Here is a 20,468-nt window from a genome sequence, read left to right on the forward strand (position 1 = left end):
GTGCAGCAGAGGCAATATATCTGCCATCCCAGCTGTGGCCCACCCTCTGTAACTAGGCTTCCCTGGCCTACCGGCAGGGCATTTTTGGCAAAAGAGCTTTCACAAACACAGTGAGAGCACTTTTGGTGAAAGTGATCATTACTGACCAACCCACCATATCATGGCAAAACACAGGCATTTTCCTTGCCTTCCAAAAATAAACCCCAAAAGTAGGAGTGTGTTTTATGAAAAACAAAAAATCAATCTGCCTAATATAATGGGAGATTTCTCCCAGCACCTGTGGGACTTTGTTGGCTTTTCTATGCAACAGACCACCATGCGGTGCAAAAAAACACTTGATGACCACAACACTGTTAAGTCCTCCCTAAATAGGTCAGGATTCTGGTATAATTTCACCAGTGTTTGACAAGTTGCACTACTGGATATCGATCCCCAGAATATTGTGGTACCACAATATCAAGGACAGAATATTGAGGGACAAAATATATATATAAATATATATATATATATATATATATATATATACATATACATATATATATATTCACAGAAAAAACCATAGGTTTCAGGGGCGTTATAGTTAGCTGGACTTTTCACTCGTACAAAACCATTGAAATTCCCCCGTTATAGTTAGTTCAGCTAACTATAACTCGCGTCCCCGCAATGCACTGCTGATGACGTCACATATTACATCACTCATGACATGGTCAGTGACATCACTCATGACATCACTGATGACATCTCAAATGACATCACTAATGACATCACGGATGACATCATCCTTGTGATAGAGTGGCAGACCTCCTCTTCCCCTAATATAACCTTTGATACACACATTCAAAAATAGAAACTACAATGTTCAAAACAATGGACATACCAATACCAGTTACAACAACCTATTCAGTAATTCTAAGATCCACATACACATCCACTCATTCACCAACAGTCCTATACAGTCACTCATACATGTACTCACTCATCATATGTACTCACACACCTATACATCCTGTTACACAACGCCACTCATCCATAGAGTTACTCACACACATAGTCACTCATTCTAATAAAGAATCAAACATCCATTTACTTGCATATACAGTTATACACACACCACCACACTTACTTCTACAGAAACTTACACATACTTAGTCTTTTAAACAATCACTTCTAGAAACACATACTTATTCATACAGGAACTCTTCCAATCTCTCACTCTCACATATACTCACTTATATACACCAATAGTCACATATACTAGTTTAAAACATATGTAGTTACTCATAAAGACACTATTGAGACAGTCATTCACTCACTAACACACCCATGCACACACTCATCCACCCATACAGTCCTGCACACATGCTGTATTCAACACATACAAACAGTGAGTCACTCATTCATGCACCTATGCACTAAGTAATACCCCCCACCGAACCATACAGAAACTCAGACACTCATAGTGATAAAAAACCAACTAATAACCTATATAGACACTCATGTAGCTACTCACCAACCCATGCAGCCACTTATACACAAAGTAAGAAACTGATACAGATATTTAAATATTTAAAGATTACTCAGTAAGCCATGTATTCACTATGATACACTTAAACAGTCAGTTACACAAAAAAAATTCCCAAAAAAAGTATCCATTTAGACACTTATATACCCATTTATTCTTCCTTTGACCTTGAGATATACATAAATATAAAAAATATATAATTTTCATAAAAACACACAATCACTGGATGATGTCATCAGTGATGTCATCAGTGATGTCATTTGAGATGTCATCAGTGATGTCATGAGTGATGTCAGTGACCATGTCATGAGTGATGTAATATGTGACGTCATCAGTAGTGCATTGCGGGCGCGCGAGTTATAGTTAGCTGAACTAACTATAACGGGGGAATTTCAATGGTTTTTTACGAGTGAAATGTCCAGCTAACTATAACATGTGTGAAACCTTTGGTTTTTTCATTGAATTTCTAAGGTTTTTTAAATGCTAATTCCTAACTATAACGTGTGTGAAACCCATGGTTTTTTCAGTGAATTTCAAAGGTTTTTTAAATGCTAATTTCTAACTATGCCTACAGAGATAGGACATGTGAAGAAAGAAGAAAAAATGCACAGAAAGAAACAAAAGAAGTGCAGAAAGAAGCAACAGAAGTCCTCAAATACGAAGATAAGTGCAGGAAGAAGGATAACGTGCAGAAAGAACAAAAAGAAGAGCAGAAAGAAGCCTTGTTGCAAAATCATCCTGTACCCTCAACTTTTTCAGACGGATACTGGTGGTAACTGAGTCTGACTAACCAGTCCTAGAGCCAGTGCTATGTTAAAAGACACTTAGAATACAGTGAAAACACCTACATACACTAGGGAACATTATGCGTTGGGGTCCCCCTGTGATTAGCATGACCTCCTCTGTAAGCCCCTAGTGAATAATAGGGCATGGGGATTAAAACTACCTCTTAAAACAGGCCACAGGGCGTTTTTGCACACATTAACTCAGGCCCCGTCCCCTCCCTTCACCACTGTGTAAACACGCCCTGTGTCCATTTTTAGTTGGGAGATTAAGTTCATTTGAATCCTGAGGGTCCCTAGGGTCCAACTAGCCCACTAGGTACCTCCAGTAAGTGCCACAGAGCTGCGTTGCAGAGAGGTGTAAAAAGTGGCACGGCCTGGACCACCTCTCTGCAATGCAGCTCAGTGGCGCTTACTGGAAGCACTTGGTGGGCTAGTTAGCCCCCAGGGGCCCTCAGTATTGAAGGGAAATTATATCCCCAATTTAAAACATGCCATAGTGCGTGTTTGCACACGTCACCTCAGGCCCCGTCCCCTCCCTTCACCACTGTGTAAACGCGCCCTGTGGCTGTTCTAAGTTGAGAGTCCCCCTGAATCCTAAGGGTCCCTAGGGTCAAACTAGACCACTAGGTACCTCCAGTAAGCGCCACAGAGCTGCGTTGCAGAGAGGTGTAAAAAGGGGCTTGGCCTCAGAACACCTGGCTGCAGCGCAGCTCCCTGGCGCATACTGGAGATGCCTGTTGGGGGCGCGTTTGCAGAGTGCTGCACGGAGGGGGCATGGCCTCCGGCACGATGCCAGTCTTTTATTTATTTTAGTTTTTTAAGAAGGGGGGCTGTTTGGTTCCCCTTCTTATTCTAATTTATTGGCCCTGATGACCCCATCCCCCAGGGCCAGTCTCCTAATTATATTTTTTTGACCCCAATCCCCAGGGCCGGCCACTGTTTTTTATTATTTTTAAAAAATATATATTTATAGACACACCTAGGACATGCTGGACAAACCGTACGTACCTATCACCATGACGATTTGCGTGATATTCATTAAAAGGCGACTATGCATGCAATGAATCCACGTGGAATGTATTTACACCACTAGTGAAGCTCTGACATGTCTGATGCCCTACCGTGCCTAATCCTGGTAGACACCCTTGTCGTTTATTTATACAAACATGGGTAGCTATTGACGGGCACATTTAATACACATGCACACCAAGCCATTCAAAGGGGATTCGACAAAAATTCGACCAAAACTATGCAAGAAACCCCCCTCACGGTTAATAAAACACACATCCACTGCCGGATGTGTAATACTTTTTATTTTACTCTCTGGAAAGGGGACGAACATCACTTGAGAGTCACAGCGTGCTCCTGACAGAGCCCAATGCTGTGTTACACCCACCATTGCCTGCCGAGTGCCACACACCTCTGTGTTGTATTCCACTAGCTAGTGCATATGCTATGACACTCTCTAGCCCATGTGCACTGTAACACCACCCCGTGAATATGTCATGCCACACTTGTCTTCGCACGGGTTATATTGCCCCATCTAACGTGCCTTTCTCGATGCCTATGTTATAACGCACAGTGCTATGCCATACATATTACAATCTGGGATCCATATATTTGTCACAGTGCATATGCAACGTTACACTCCCCAGCACATATTTTATATTACAACTTTAGAGACTAGTTAGGTTACACAACACTGCCCTGTGCATATTACACTCCAAGGCGCATATCGCATAGCACGCGCTAGTGCCTGTGCTATCTCGCGCTCTCCAATGAATCTGTCATTGCGCACAATGTATTGCAAATTATATTTCACGCCCGGTTCATCTTATATCACACTTTTTGGTGCATAGTTTATACCATACACTATATCTAGTTTTCATTTTCAATCGTGCTCTCAGGACTATGTTCTATATAACACTGTGTTCACCTACCCTTTTCACGGGCATTACATTTTGCGATAGGGGGTGGAGGGTCAGGGGGTGTTTCTGCCAAGTGAGCCCGGAGTCACAGTCACAAACGTCCTCTTCTTCCTGAATAAAAGTGAGATTATGCTGCATACTAGTTCATATTTTAAGTAGTTCGCACAGACACAATGTTTTAAAAACAATAAAGTTCCTAATACCCGCCTTCTCTGAACAGTTAGCTTGCTGCCCCATCCCCTTCCTCCCTATCCTCTGTTGTGTGAATCCATGGACTAGCCTCCTCCCTCCTGCCATGCATGGTCTGATGTGCTGCCACTGCCCTCAATTTAGTATGATGTACCAGTCCAGTCCTCCTGCCCTCCATTGCCCAATTCTATGCCCCATCATTGACCTCCTGCTTAAACTCTGTGCTTAGCTTGCTGCCCCTATTCTCCTTCCCCCTGCCCTCCGATGTCTTTGTGCATGCCCCTGCTCCATCCTTTTTGCCCACCATGTCCCATGGACCTGTCACTCCTATCTACTCTGAGTGTTCTGTTGAGCTGCCACTCCCCTCCCACCTGCCTAGCATTGTCAGATGACTGTAACCTGTCCCTGCCACCTCCACCCTGCCTGTCCACATGCCATGCCCCTATCCTCTTCCTCCTGTCCTACATGGTCCATTGTACTGCCACACCCTTCTGCCCTCCCTGGTCTGTTGTGCTGCAACTGCTCCTCCTGCCTGCCCCGTGTGGTCTGTTGTGAGGTCCCTTCCCCTGAACTTTCTTGTCTGTGCACAGGTCCTGACCCTCCCTTCTATCCTCCATTGTCCTTTGTGCATGCCCCTCCACCCTCCTTCTTGCCCATCATAGCCATTGTGCTGCCACTAACCCTCCCACTTGCCATGCATGGTCTTCTGTGCTGCCATGGCCCCTCCCACCTTCCCTGTGTGGTCAGTTAGCTGCCCCTGACCCCCTCCCACCTTCCCTCCATGGTCTGTGTGTATGCCATCACAGTCTCACTGTTGCTCTTCATGGTGTGTCTTGCTTCTAGTGCCCATCCTGCCTGACCTCCATGGCTATCTTGCTGCTCCTGCCCTGCCCCCTTGCCCCCAGCCCTACTCCCTCCCTCCTGGCTTGTCTGTTCCATTGTAATGCCCCTGATCCGTCCCTCCTGCCCTTTATGGTCTGTTATGCTGCAGCTTTCTCTCCTGTCTGTCCATTATGGTCAGCTAGCTACCATTGCCTCTTGCCCCTCTGTTCTCTGTTGTCCATGTGCATGGTCCTGTCCCCTCCCTCTTGCTTTCTATGGATTGTTGTGCTGCACTCCCGTCCTGCATGCCCTGTGTGGTGTATTGTGCTGCTGCAAACCCTGATGCCTGCCCTGCAGGGTCAGTTTGGTGCACCTCTCCATGTCCCTCCTGTCCTCTGTTATCCAAGTCCATGTGTCTATCCCATTTCCTTCCATGATCCAATGTACCATACTTGCGAACATTTTGAACTTGGTAAGAGGGAGATTTTGAAAAAAAACTGGGGTATTGATTTTCCCCTTTGAGTTACATTGAAAAAGAGGATATTGTAGACAGGAGACAGATCAAATAAAGCCCATTTGAGCTTAAAAACATTGGACGTTTCCTGGCTGAATCGGGTCTGTTGGCATGTATGGTTGTACTACCATTGCCTCTTCCTTCTGCCCACAATGGTCTATTACATTGCCACAGCCTTGAAGGAGGGTAGATTTTGTATCACAGGGGGCCCCTGGCCCGTTCTGTCCACACCTGAAGTATGAGACCCTTGTCCTTGCCCTGCCAGCTGCATTTGTAGGCCGTATTAAATTGACCAGCGGGTCCCGTATTGCTATATAATTATCCTGAGACATCCTTACCACTCAGCCAGCATAAAACCCCTGTGTAGGCCCTTCTGTTCAATATGTAGGCCTCTTTGTTAAATTGACCATAGCTCTGCAATTTTAGTGTATAGCAGTCTGAAGGCAGGTCTGCGAGGCCTTCTGATCCAAACTAGTAGCCCCCACCCTACCCGAGTGCTCCGTGCTCGGTATCAAAGTTCAACATCCCCCTGAAGCTGTAGACATACAGTAGGCTGCATCCTGGACTGGTACTTGCGTCCTGGGCAGGTTTCCCGCTTTTAAGGAAGTGGCAACCGCAGAGCGTCAAGTTAGGAGAACTGAGGAGATTTTATACATGAATATATTGAATTCCCGTACAATACCCATTATTTTCTGCTTGCTCTATGGAACTTACGATAAGCGATTGGCCTGAGAGACTGACCTTTTCACCCAGTCCATTGTCAGCATTAAGTGGGTAAATGACGAAATGTCTGGTAAAATCTGCAGTCGAAGCTTTTGGGTAGCATACGTAGGTAGATGTAGCGTGCAAAGGAGCCCACAAAATGATATAAAAAGGGAGCACCCACAGATATCGACGGACTACCTCGCCGTCTGTATGTAGGTTAACAGGCAGTGCAGGTTTTCCCCAAGAGCTGGGAGCTCTTGTCTTCCTTTGCTTAAAATGTCTTGCTCTGCTTTGCTTGAAGTATCTTATTCTATTTTACCTATATGAAATGTCATGTTATGTTTAACCATTGTTCTCTTTACTTTTGCATTTAAAAGATTTTGTATTGTAATTGCAGGAATGCTTGCTCTAAGAGTAAACGTGAGTGTTCCTAGGTAACATTTTCCTTGGTGTAACTTGTTTCTCATGATGCATTTATAGATGTGTTTTCTCTCTCTCTCTGTCAGTACATTAATTGAGATACAGAGAATATTATGACAGCTGTATGATTATCTGGATTCTGTTTTTTGTACTTTATGTCTCTATTCTGCGGTTTCTTTGAAGTTGCATCTTCTCATTAAACTGCCATTGTATTCTGCCTCCAATTCCATGTCTCATATGTCTGTTTTCTTCATTTTTGGAGCAAGCGTTCCTAGGCACCCCGGCTCAAATTAAGGTGCCCCTTTTGTCCCTGACTCACTCTCCTGCTCAGTTCTGTGGTGGCTCCCGGGGATCTGGGGACCGCCCCTAGCTTCCTTGACCCGTAATAGATCTTCCCTCCAACAGCCTCTCTTGCAAGTCCTGTATTGTTGGTTTGTTGCCCCTGCCCCCCTTTCCACTGCCCTCCATAGTCTGTTGTGCTTCCACGGCCCTTCCTGCCTGCTCAGTGTGGTTAAATTGTTGCCTTTGCACCCTCCTACCTGCCTTCAATTTTCAGAGTCCGTGCCCCTGGCCTCTGCCTCTCAACAGTATCCTAATGAACAACTAGATTGCTAACATTCTATATTTATTACAAAAGTGTGGAACGCCTGACATCATCTTGATGTAATCAAAACTGTAATACCTAGAGCATTTCCTTTAGAAATTACATATATGAGAGGGTCTTATTGGCATCAAAATTATGGTTAGTGCTCTAAAAGACTAAAATAAGGACATATTTTCTGAGTTTTCAAATAGCGACAAAGCACTTTTAAATTATTTGTTATCTTTATGTTTTTTTATCCAGTTGACCACTTGATTAAATGTTGCACTTAGGGGAGAGGATGTGGTGTTACTTCCAGAACTGCAGACTTTGCAACTGGGGAACCAGGTTGAAGTTTCTGCTTCAGCTCGACATTCTGTGATTCTGGTCAAATCACTTAGTCTCCCCATGTCTACAACCAAAATGAATTTGTTCTTGTGTGATGTAACCAATGCTCATGTAAAGCACTCCAATACCTGACAAGTCTGCACTATATAACACTGCAAAAACACAAAATAATAAGTGTTTTGCACACTTCTGTCATTGGGCTATATTTGGGCTACATCTGGTTGATTTTGGGCTACATTTGGGCTCTTTTGTCTCCGGTGGCCATCTTGGGAGATTTATTTGTTATGAAGTTTCCTAATTTCCTCATGTACTGCAGTCTCCTCAGTAGGAAATGCTTTCAGTTTTTTACTTTGATTCCATCATGAAGGTATTCAGATATGTCACACATTTGCCATAAATTCTGAATGTTAGCACTCTAGTTGCTCATTAGATCACTGTAGTAAAACTACTCCACCATGGAAGTCTGCTCCTGGTATTAAAAGTGCATGTTTCAGTCTGCATGTCAGAATTTTTTAATGAAATAGAAGAGGATTTGAGAAGTCACTCAAAATGTGCCCTCATTTTCTTTCTTCAGTATTAATCATAATTTCTATGGCAAAATGAACCTCCTCATTGTGTTCCTTTTTAAATTAAATGTTTTAAGTGTTACCAGTTTATTCCAATCAAGATGGCTTCAGGTGTGCCATACTTTTGTCATAATGAAGACAGTAAGCGCTCTAGTTGTTTTTAAGAACATTCTGGGACATTCTGTCATTGGGCTATACTTGGGCTACATCTGGGTGATATTTGGGCTACATTTGGGCTCTTTTGTCTCTGGTGGCCATCTTGGGAGACTTATTTGTTATGAAGTTTCCTAATTTCCTCATTTACTGCAGTCTCCTCAGTAGGAAATACTTTCAGTTTTTTACTTTGATTCCATCAAGAAGGCATTCAGATGTGTCACACATTTGCCATAAATTCAGAATGTTAGCACTCTTTTTTCTCATTAGATCACTGTAGTAAAGCTACTGCTCACCAGGGAAAACTGCTGCTGGTATTGAAAGTGCATGTTTCAGTCTGCATGTCAGAATTTTTTTATGAAATAGAAGAGGATTTGTGAAGTCACTCAAAATGTGCCCTAATTTTTCTTTCTGCAGCACTAATCATACTTTTTATGGAAAAATGAACCCCCTCATTTTGTTCCTTTTTAAATTAAATGTTTTAAGAGTTACCACTTTAATCCAAGCAAGATGGCTTCAGGTGTGCCATACGTTTATCATAAGTAGGACTGTTAGCGCTCTAGTAGTTCTTTGGAACACTCTGGGAAGCTGCAGTAGAACACAAAGGAATCAACTGACAGTCTCTGCCCTTGTTGGATGTACATGTTTTACTGAGAATATCAGACTTCATTCTCACATGACTGAGAAAGATAATGTGAATTTACAGAAAATAAGCTCTCAGTTTAGCCTATAGATCACCTTCCAAACCTCTGTGGTAAAAGCATGAGAAAATATTTTTCTCTCAATCATGATATCCCAGAAGAAGGCTTTTTCACATGGTGAAATCACCTTAGAACATACCACAATTCCTTAAATGAGTATGGTACCATCAACAAATGATTTATAATGTAACTAAAGTCTTAAAACCTTCTATTAACTGCAATGCTTTTTAATGAGGTGCTATCATGTATATTTGTCCCAAGATGGCTGCCAACACTTCTTGGATGAAGTGCTGACAGCCAATCAGATCTCAGGATGAGATGTGTGGTTAGGCTCCGCCCACATATATATATGCTTTTAAATGCTATTTACTCAGGAAATACTGAACAGATTTACACCAGACCTGCAAAAGGCACTTCCTTGACCTTATGGCTACCTCTCTGCCAAATTTCTAGTAATTCTGTTCAGCCGTTCGGGCTGTAGCTCGTTCTAAAGGTCCTATGGAAAAATGCATGGGAAAAACGCGTTTTGGGACCCCCCTTTTATCTCAGCCCCCGCTTGACGAATCCCCCCGAGACTTTCAGGGTAGGAGCGGAGCGTAGCGCCCCACCTATTTTGAGAAATTCGCGAGGATTCATCGACCGGCGCCAAAGTTATTCAAAATAGAATGTTGCGGATTTCCTATGGAAAAGGGGTCCTAACTATAACTACCTACTGGCGACCGCCAGTAGGTAATATATATATATATATATTCACTGAAAAAACCATAGGTTTCACACACGTTATAGTTAGGAATTAGCATTTAAAAAACCTTGCAAATTCACTGAAAAAACCATAGGTTTCACACATGTTATAGTTAGCGGAAATTTTACTGATAAAAAACCAATGAAATTCCCCCGTTATAGTTAGTGCAGGCAACTATAACTCACGCGACCGCAATCCTCTGCTGATGCTAATACTGTATTTAGACACTTATTTGCCCATGTCTTCTTCCATACATTTTTAGCTATACATATATTACAAATATTTTTTTTTCATAAAGACACATATGTCATCAGCAGAAGATTGCGGTCGCGTGAGTTATAGTTGCCTGCACTAACTATAACGGGGGAATTTCATTGGTTTTTTATCAGTAAAATTTCCGCTAACTATAACATGTGTGAAACCTATGGTTTTTTCAGTGAATTTGCAAGGTTTTTTAAATGCTAATTCCTAACTATAACGTGTGTGAAACCTATGGTTTTTTCAGTGAATTTGTACGGTTTTTTAAATGCTAAGTTACTTTACGCCATTCGTGGCGTGCGCGCCCACTTAACGCAGTTCGTTCCGTGCGCGCACGGTGCGCTTCGCGCACCGTGCGCGCACAGTGAGCACGCGGTGCGCTTCGCGCACCGCGCGCCCACTTTACGCAGTTAGTGCCGTGCACGCACGGTGGGCACGCGGTGCGATGACAAAGCAAGAAAGCACGTCAACAAATCTGTTTCTGCTTTCCTCCGTGACTATGGTATGGGTGCCATTTACCACAACAACTTGCGTTATGACATGCAAGACATTTATAGAGGAGATGGTGTGCACTTCAATGATGAAGGGAACAGAGTCTTCCTCTTGAACCTTAGACTCTGCATCGGTACTTACTTGTAGGTACCACTAAAAAATCATTTCATAAACACAACGGCTCTTTTTAGAGCCCCCTAATATCTAAACACTTAAATCTGATTTTCATTTTTTTTTTTTTTTCCTACCGTACGCTTACCGTAAGCTTACCGTACGCGTACCCCGTGATTTTTTTTAAAATCAATAAATGTTTTCTTTGTACTTTTCTGTCCTTCTTTGACCCCCTTACAAATGTTAGGGGGTCTGTAACTCTCCTCATTGCCCCCTTTCCTTGTTTTCACTCTTTTTTTTCAGAGTGAAATACACAAAATGGCGGCCGCCGCTTCCTGGTTTCGGCCGATTCGAATGTTTACTAAGATCTAAGAGCCAATCAGAATCGCGCTCGCGCACGCCACCGTACGCTTACCGTAAGCGTACGGTAAGCGTACCGTAAGCGGGCTCAGATATATATATTGATTTAAAGGCTATTTTCTCAGAATCTACTGAACAGATTTACACCAAACCTACAAAAGGCACTTCCTTGACCTAGGGACTACCTCTCTGCCAAATTTTGAGTAATTCTGTTCAGCCGTTCGGGCTGTAGCTCGTTCTAAAGGTCCTATGGAAAAATGCATGGGAAAAACGCGTTTTGGGACCCCCTTTTATCTCAGCCCCCGCTTGACGGATCCCCCCGAGACTTTCAGGGTAGGAGCGGAGCGTAGCGCCCCACCTATTTTGAGAAATTCGCGAGGATTCGTCGACCGGCGCCAAAGTTATTCAAAATAGAATGTTGAGGTTTTCCTATGGAAACGTGGTCCTAACTATAACTACCTACTGGCGACCGCCAGTAGGTAATATATATATATATATATATATATATATATCTCCAAAGAACATGAATTAGGAGTTAGGTATAGAAAATATGGACTTGCGTACCAGTTTTTTTTTATTTGTAGACATTTTGTCCATGATATTGGCTTCTATCAATATTCTGGGGTCGATATTCAGGATGCACCTAGCTGGTGGGCATTCTTTTCCTGTACGCAGATGCACTGTTGGGAAAAGAGTGGTTTCCACATATTTATATGAGCTGGTGAAAACCACTAGGAGGGTAGACAGGAAATTTGCTGATTTTTGGTGGAAGTCCAATCCCATCCTCTTTTAAATTACCCTCCATTAGTATGGAACCAGGCCACACTTTAGTGTGTTTATTTGAGAACTTTTTTAAGGGGACCTTCTTGGCCAGCATCCCAGAAAGAAATTTACACTGCCTCAGATCATCTTCCAACATTTTGTAAACACATGGACCAAGTGGTGTACGCAATACTCAACCGGTAGCACCAGTGACAGATCCACACAGAGAACAATTCTACCCGAGGAAAAGATGTTAAGCATTTGTTGAGGAGAATGTCAAGTTATAAAATTACACAAAATGATGACGAAACACAGTCAATTGAATGAAAGTAACAAAATACTTTATGAAGTTTGTAGAGTTCATGCAAAAAATACTCAATTATGTTTACGATGGACATATCAGTAAACATATTCATATACAAGGATAAACTCCATAAATCACAATTTGATAAATAATTATTCATGTTGTGATTTCAGAAACACCACTAAAATGGAAGACAATATTTGTTGCAATGCCAATAACAGACAAAGACAATGCCATCTGACAAAATTGCCCAAACAAAATGCAGATTAAACAGAAGCTGTAAAGTGGATTTAAATGGAGCAGAATCAGTGAAGCAGTAAATCAGTGGAGTAAAATAGTCAATATGTTATCTCCACTGACAGAGAAAGAAAAAAAGCTGCACCATGTAATACAAGACACTTCTACCAATCTTCCAACAATCTTTGAACAATGCAGAATTATCCCTTTATTTAATTATATTTCTGACCAATGTAATCTCATTACATACCTTCTTCGAACTTGGAGAAGTGAACAAAGTAACTAACCTAAGACAAAAAAAACACAATACAAGGAAATTCTCTTGACGCTGATGGCAGCGTCAGGACATCATTAGCCTTATCTTAAAAAACAAAAAACACAAAACACTAATCCACAGCACCAACAGGCCAAAATCTAATCTCACAATTCTTATGATAAGATACTGGCAAAGGAAGTAAAAAAATTATTTAAGGATTATATAAAACAGTGTGGATTTCCTGTGACACCAGTAACCAGACAATCAGTAACCAGACAAGATTTCCAGCCATAGGTTCCTGCCCCAGAAGTCACCATAGGAATGTCACATGATCTCCCTCAAGGCACCACCTGCTAGGCAATAGGCAACCAGCACTGAATTTCCACCTTTCACTGGGTTCCTATTCCACTTCCTAGGGTTACCAAGCAAAGCCCATACATGACAAGGGTATAACCTATTTAGCTATTGTGGCCTGAAGGATCTACGGCCAGAACCCCTTCTGCCTAGGCAAGGTACCCAACACTATGACCCAGAATACACCACTATATGTGCCTTATCCACTTCCACACTAAGACCTCACTAGCATGTACACCCAACTCATGCATACAACATCAACAACCTCATCTACCTACTACATTATACATACCTCTCACAAAACACCAACTTCAAGTCATGTTCATCAATGCACATGCCACAATCACTTATGTCCCGACACCCCTGACACTCACCACAACCTAGGCACTCTCTTCATCACAAAAACCTGGCTCACACCCTGGACTACAAGCATTCTAGACATCCTGTCCCCCAACAGGCCGAGCAGCCAACTAATAGACTGAACATACAAAACTGAAGGGGGACTCACATTTATACACAAGTCATGATGGCACTGCACATGCAACAACGCTATGACAAATAAGTACCTTTTCTGTCAATTTCCTCTTTCAGCATACAGGACAGCCTCCTTTCATATGATCTGCAGACCACCCAGACACTAAAAGCACTTCATATTAGAACTAATGGACCTCTCCACTTTCTCTTCCATCCAACACTTCTATCCAACCTTCCTCTGAGACTTTAATCTACCTGGTTACTCCAGCACCACATTTTGGAAGCCTTCAACATTCTACTCAACACCTAGAAATAAAATCATTCATCACCAACTTCCAACTAAACCCACCTCCCTTTTAAAAAAAAAAAAAAATCTTTAAGAAGGTAATTGCCACCCAACTACAACCTAATTCAAGACAACTAAGCTGGATTAAGACAATTCAGTACAGAAACAGCATAGCTCCAAGTGTTGGATGATTACTTCCCCCCTCAGCAACCAAACCAACCCCTCAATAGTTCAGATTTAGGGGCCCGCACCCCTTCTTTTTTAATATTTTCCCTGGTGTCTAGTGGGTTTTCTGTCCCCGGGCCTGGTAAAACCCATCATTCTGCCCACCAGGGGTAAACCCCCAATCTGCGGCCCCCAGGGATATCAGAAAGACTATTTTAGATATTTTGGATGGGGGCATGGCCCAATGCCAGGGCTAGCCACCACCACCATTTTTATTATTCATGTTCACTCTCATCTGGTGGGCTTCTGCCCCTCAAAACCCACTTTCCAGTGGAGAAGAACATGCTTGTGCCTGGGAGGCCACTCCAGAGATCTAGTGGGTGGATCCCTGATTGGGGATTGCTGTCCTGTGGCAAACCCCAAGTGAGGACCCACTAGGGAGAGAAATTGCTGAAAAGGGGATCTTGTCTCCATATTGAAAAAGAAAATCCTTCTGGTGTGAGCCCCAGAAAGATTCTTTTAAGCAATGCGGTGTTCACAGCCACCACACTAGAATGGTCCTCCGCATTTAAGTGGTTAAATATCACCCTGTTAAGGAGCTTTGTGCCATATGTATGAACACATTTTCCCATAGACACATAATGGGTAAAACCCTTTGATACATCTGGCCCTATATCTCTAAGTTCACTACTACATATCACTCTACCCCACTCATGTGTCCTCTGGGCTAGCCCCCTGTTCAGTGCTCTGTTGATTACTAGGTTTGAACTTTAGAGTTACCAATACAAAATTACATAATAGATGCAATGAACTCTACCACATGACTGTCAGTCTGGTTTTAACCAATGAGACAGCCCAGAACGGCAATAACAAACACTGAAAATGAAGGGCAAACGCAATCATGGCGGGCTGATTCACGTTTAAACTTTATCACCCAATGATACAGTAGACAAAAGTGTTATCCTAAAATGTCTAAAAAGAGTGGATAGGAATGTTTAGCACCATGTTTTACTGGTTCCAATAATTCCTCCACAATCACAGTCAACTGACCAGGCTCGGCATGTTAAATCAGTCAGAGGACAGCTCTCGTCTGGTGAAAGTGCTGGAGGACTGTCCTTGATAGTGATAGCTCACCCTTGCTATTTAAAATATAGATGTACCTTCAGCGTCATTTAACTGGCCAACATATTAGACAACTTTAGAGGTGTGCAAACATTACCCATGTTCAGATGTTAATGTTAATATATGGAATTTGTAGAGCACACTGTTACCGAACAGTGTCCTGGCGCTAACCTAAGATCAAACCGGCGATCAGAAATCATTACCAATAATCGGATCTGCTAAAAAGTCAGGTTTTCAACTCTTGTCTAAATTCAAGGAGGGAAGTGGCTGAACGGATAAATAACGGAATTTCATTCCAAATGGTAATGGTGCCCAAATAGAAACTTCTGCTACCCCATATTGTTCTTTTAAATCTTGGTACCCTCAAAGTTCTAGAATTGGAAGATCTAAGTTTCTTAGTGGGCGAGTCCCATCTAAAGTACTGAGCTAAGTCCTGAGGACCCAAATGGTGCAAAGCCTTGTACGCAAAGCACAAAGCTTCGAGTTGGATCCACTCCTTCACAGGTACCCAATGTAACTGTTTGATTGTATTCCTGACCGAAACATTTTTCAGAGTATGAGTAAGGACTCTCGCAGCTGTATTCTGCAAAACCTAAAGTTTGCTCAGATGTTGGAACAGCATATTAAGATAAAGACCATTGCAATAATCTAATCTGGCCAATATCGAAGCTGATATGACCAGTTTTTGATAGTTTACTGGGATAAAAGGCAGGTGGACGAAGTAAGAGCGTTGATCTGTTTAGCAAAGGTAAGCCTATTGTCCACGATTACCCAAAGATTTTTGGCCTTTTCTGCTGGTTTCCGTAAATCGCCGGAATTCGTTGTCCACCACTCAAGGGACCAAAAGGAAGGGTCGTTACCAAAAAGGGCCTCCTCCCATTTAATTCTAATTCAATTTTAGACTGTTCGAGCTCATCCATAAATTTACGGCGGACATACACTAGTCAGATCAGAGTGAAATACCCCAGACAGTTTGTGGTGTTGTTGTGACTCACTCAAAAGAGTCACACCAGCACCACAATCGTCCTGGACCACATCTGTCATTGAATGTAAGAGAGTTTCTTGAACCTTGCTGGAATAACAAACAATTTTGGTGCTGATCAGCAGAGATTGATACTCATGACAAACACATCAGGCACCTATACTCAGGTAGCCCTTTATTAATCACCTGGCAGCAGAAGTGCAAGAGGTTAAATATTGAGGCAAGCAATTAGAATAGATGTGACAGACTCTGAATAGCTCTCACACTGCGAGAGCACAAACAAACAGATTCCTCATTGATACTTTTCGGAAAACTGAACTTGTCAAGCAACTTGTGACTAGCAGGTTTAGTTTTGAAATGCATTAACCAAATACAGCCACACTGACAATACTTCCTCAGAGTGGCCAGACTCAAGGCAATTGTGAGCTAAAACACAGTGAGTAATACAAATTCGATCGAAGCCATCACACATATATGAACAAATAGAAACTGTTACAGCTGCTGCTGCAAAGCCATCAATTATTGTCACTAACTCCTTCCATTCAGACAATGGCTGATCTCATTGTAGGTCTCAGTCCTGAATATAATATATGATTGAATCTTCCCACCTAGCCTGTTGGGTGTTCCGTTCAAATGTATTATTAGTACAAATTATTAATTAGGACAAAAAAGCAACTTGAATTGGACATCAGGCAAAATATTGGTGCTAAATGCAACAAAAACATAGCTAAAACAAGTTGTTAATACATAACACTCATTATATGAGCCAATGCTTTCAATCCCCAGTTACATGGCAGCACCTTACCTGCTCTGAAGAGCACTCTCGGGCACATAGTACATGAACGTATTACCCCCGTTCGTCTCAGCCCAGTGCCTGACCATGTTTATCGCAGGGCAGATAACAAAATGATCTCTAAACAGAAAGAAAAATACATTGTCACTCATTCATTCTCCCGGAAAAGTATCATACAAATACAATAGTTGACAGTGCTTACTAATAATTGATTTTAGGGTTTGTCTGACGCAATAAGGCCAAATTAAAATTATGATAAAAATGTTGATCATCATCATGTAATTCTTAAATATCAAGGGTAAGATTGTCTCACATCTGACCACAACAAATGGCATACGATTGGACAACAATGCTGAAACATGTGGGGGTCCATAGCATATTTTGTGGGAACGCAGATGATATCAGTAAGAGCGTTTGTACCAGAGAGGGCCCTCGCATCAGCTCCATGCAACAAGTGACAATAAACAATTGATGACAAAGGAGCACATTAGGTAAATAGCAAGGCTAGAATGAGAGTAGTGTGCTCTGGCACAAGGATCCTCAATTCTAATAGATTTTATGTGCGAGGAGCTTGAAACTAAGGGCCTGAATACCATCTAGGATGATGGGACACTCGATCGCTATTGTGGCGGATATTCCGCCCGCTATATTATAGCCTTATGGTCAGCCGCAGCGGGCTATACCGGCTATTAAAGGCCCGCTGCATCGTTAAAGGCCCGAGCCAAAGGCGAAGGACTTTAACAAAGCAGCGGGACTTTAATAGCCGGTATAGCCCTGCTACGAAGTGCTATAAAGCTATTAGAACATTCTGCCAATAGAGGGCAGAATGTTCTAACAAATAAAACAAAGCCTTCAGGGTGCGCGAGGGGATTGAAATCCCCTCAGGCTCCCTGAAGCCTTTGTTCACAGCCAGAGCTGTGAACAAAGAAACATTGGAATGTTGGAGCTCCGGGCTTATACCAGCCATTATAAGCCCGGAGCACTCCATTGTTCTCAATGGAGCTCCCAACATTCCAATGTTCTAATATAGCCTTATAGCCCGCCGTAGCGGGCTATACCGGCTGTTAAAGGCCCGCTGCAGCGTTAAAGGCCCGAGCTGAAGGCGAGGGACTTTAACAAAGCAGAGGGACTTTAAAAGCCGGTATAGCCCTGCTACGAAGGGCTATAAGGCTATTAGAACATTCTTCCACTAGAGGGCAGAATGTTCTAACAAAACAAAGCCTTCAGGGAGCGCGAGGGGATTGAAATCCCCTCAGGCTCCCTGAAGCCTTTGTTCACAGCCAGAGCTGTGAACAAAGACACATTGGAATGTTGGAGCTCCGGGCTTATACCAGCCATTATAAGCCCGGAGCACTCCATTGTTTTCAATGGAGCTCCCAACATTCCAATGTTCTAATACAAGTTCCATAGGATATAATGGTAAAGTAATTTGGAGGATTGGATATCCCTCACATTTGTGACTGAGTAACCGTGTCTGTCAAGATCGTAATCAGGCCCTAAATCCAGTTTCTTTCTATTTATGACCATAAAACGGATTTGTCTAATTAATGCAGGCGACAATACAGTGGAGAGTGGTAATTCTGGAAAGTGATAATACCATGGTATTACCTTCATGACTTTGGTTGTCCCCAGAGAAACAGGGAACTACAGTGAAATCAGTGTTTCAGTACACAATGCCCGATACTCACATTGTGCTGTTTCCCGCTTGGACATCACAGCACCTATCTGCTGCTGATATGTCGGAGACTGAACCATCAGAGAGCCATACTTTCAATCGACTAGTAATTCTGATTAGGCCGATACTTTATATTACCAAAGTAACTGGGCTGAACTCAGCATATGTTTTCTGTGATAAGTGGCTTTATCATCTCACAGAGTATACCTTTAAAGCAGTTCGTTCTATTTCTAAAGCAAGTAAGACACATTCTAGGAAGATGTTTTAGATTACAAAATAGCAATCTTTGACCCATTCATGTTCAATTGTATTGCACAAGGCAAGATAGTAGACATGTTACTTCCATCATTTATGAAGAGTGAGTTTCAAAATTTGTTACACATTTAAAATTGACAAAGCCACTGTAGGCACACAATGTTTCACCTGTGAAAGGTACATTTGTTGTAGGCACAGGCTCAGATTTCTTCTTAAAGTAATATTAAACGTATACTGTATTAATCTGAAATATTTCCGAAGACGTTGTAGGGCCAAAGGCCTTTCTTATATAAAGGTTACTCCTGGTCAAATTACACTCCGGCTCTGCGGTGACCATGGCTTTGGCTAGATTCACTGAACACTGCAGTTAATTGGTTTTGTGCCCACGGTGGTTTATGACAAGCCATAGTTATAGCTAATGGGCACATCATTGTGGCTATCAGGAAAAATTACAGAAGAATTGTCCAGTCAATTAGACAGTCTGGTTGCTTTTTCTAAATAGTTTGCAGGCGTCCAATGACCATATGTCCTAGCTGATGTCAGAAAGGATGCAGATCTGTATAAAGGTTCCTAGTTTCTCCTAGAGCAGGTTAATTTCTCAGACAAAGTCTTCAGCAGGCAAAAATCTCCAGTATCCTCTTGCCACCCGGGCAACTGTGACTACCTTTTGTGAGGTATGTGGTGTGATGAGGATACAAACAAGCGGGTGTTTCTCAACCCTGACTGTCTTTTTAGTCAACATGTTTCGACACTCAAAGACGATAAGGCACTTTCATCAGGACTGCTTTCATACACTGTTAAGGGAGATAACAATCAGAATGTGTGCTCTGCTAGAACAGATATTGTAAATTTCAACAACAGACCTTCTGATAAATATTTTAACCTTGAGAAGTAGGGGGTAAGAATATATTGAGACCAGAGGACAGTCACGACCTACACAATTATAAACCCTGCCACCATTGTCTCTTCTCGCACATTTATACCCCATTACACCACATACCCAACAGAAGTTCAACAGAACCATGTGGATAACAAGTGCTAGATGGGAACCCAAACATAAACATGCCACATTAGGGGGTGAGGGTTCATCATACTGTAAGCAAATGCTGTCCCTGACTTACTTAAAGGTACTGGCTCTAGACTAGCATAGGTAGTAGGAATCCTTTGCGCTTGACAGTTTAGTAAATGTCTCCATATTTTTCAAGTGTGTCTTCTTAATGAGGCAATGTGCTTTTCCTCTCATTCACATGTGCTAGCTGCACCCATGACTGGTATGTGCAGGCTAAGTTACCCCTATTGATGTCTCCATTGGGGACCATTATAGTGGCCTTGGAGTCAATCTGTGCGGTCGTGATGTATATGGATGTGTGATTGTGTAATTGAATCGTTGTGTGCGTCAGAGTCTTCTGGTTCATTGAACCATTTGCGTCCTGCAAGTTACTCATGAGATCTTTCATAGCTATGGTGTCCGTTTAAATATTTTTCTTACTGAATATGTGATGTTTTGTAGTCTTAAAAGGTAGCTGCTGAAACCATTTTCGAGTCTTGTCAACACGAGGGAGCCCCCAGCAGTCCAAAAGTTTGCAACATGGAAGATTTTTCCCGCT

At 42.4% G+C, this 20,468-nt stretch overlaps 1 protein-coding gene across 1 annotated transcript in view; it reads right to left on the reverse strand.

Annotated features, from left to right (window-relative positions):
• Window positions 1-20,468, reverse strand: part of TG (thyroglobulin) — a 660,241-nt gene that overhangs the window by 42,272 nt on the left and 597,501 nt on the right. Inside the window, exon 45 of the mRNA XM_085604890.1 lies at window positions 16,944-17,051. Coding sequence (XP_085461016.1) covers window positions 16,944-17,051 — 108 coding nt within the window. The remainder of the gene's footprint in view (window positions 1-16,943; window positions 17,052-20,468) is intronic.

This window comes from Triturus cristatus, chromosome 5_1 (assembly GCF_964204655.1).
Source record: "Triturus cristatus chromosome 5_1, aTriCri1.1, whole genome shotgun sequence".
NCBI lineage: Eukaryota > Metazoa > Chordata > Amphibia > Caudata > Salamandridae > Triturus > Triturus cristatus.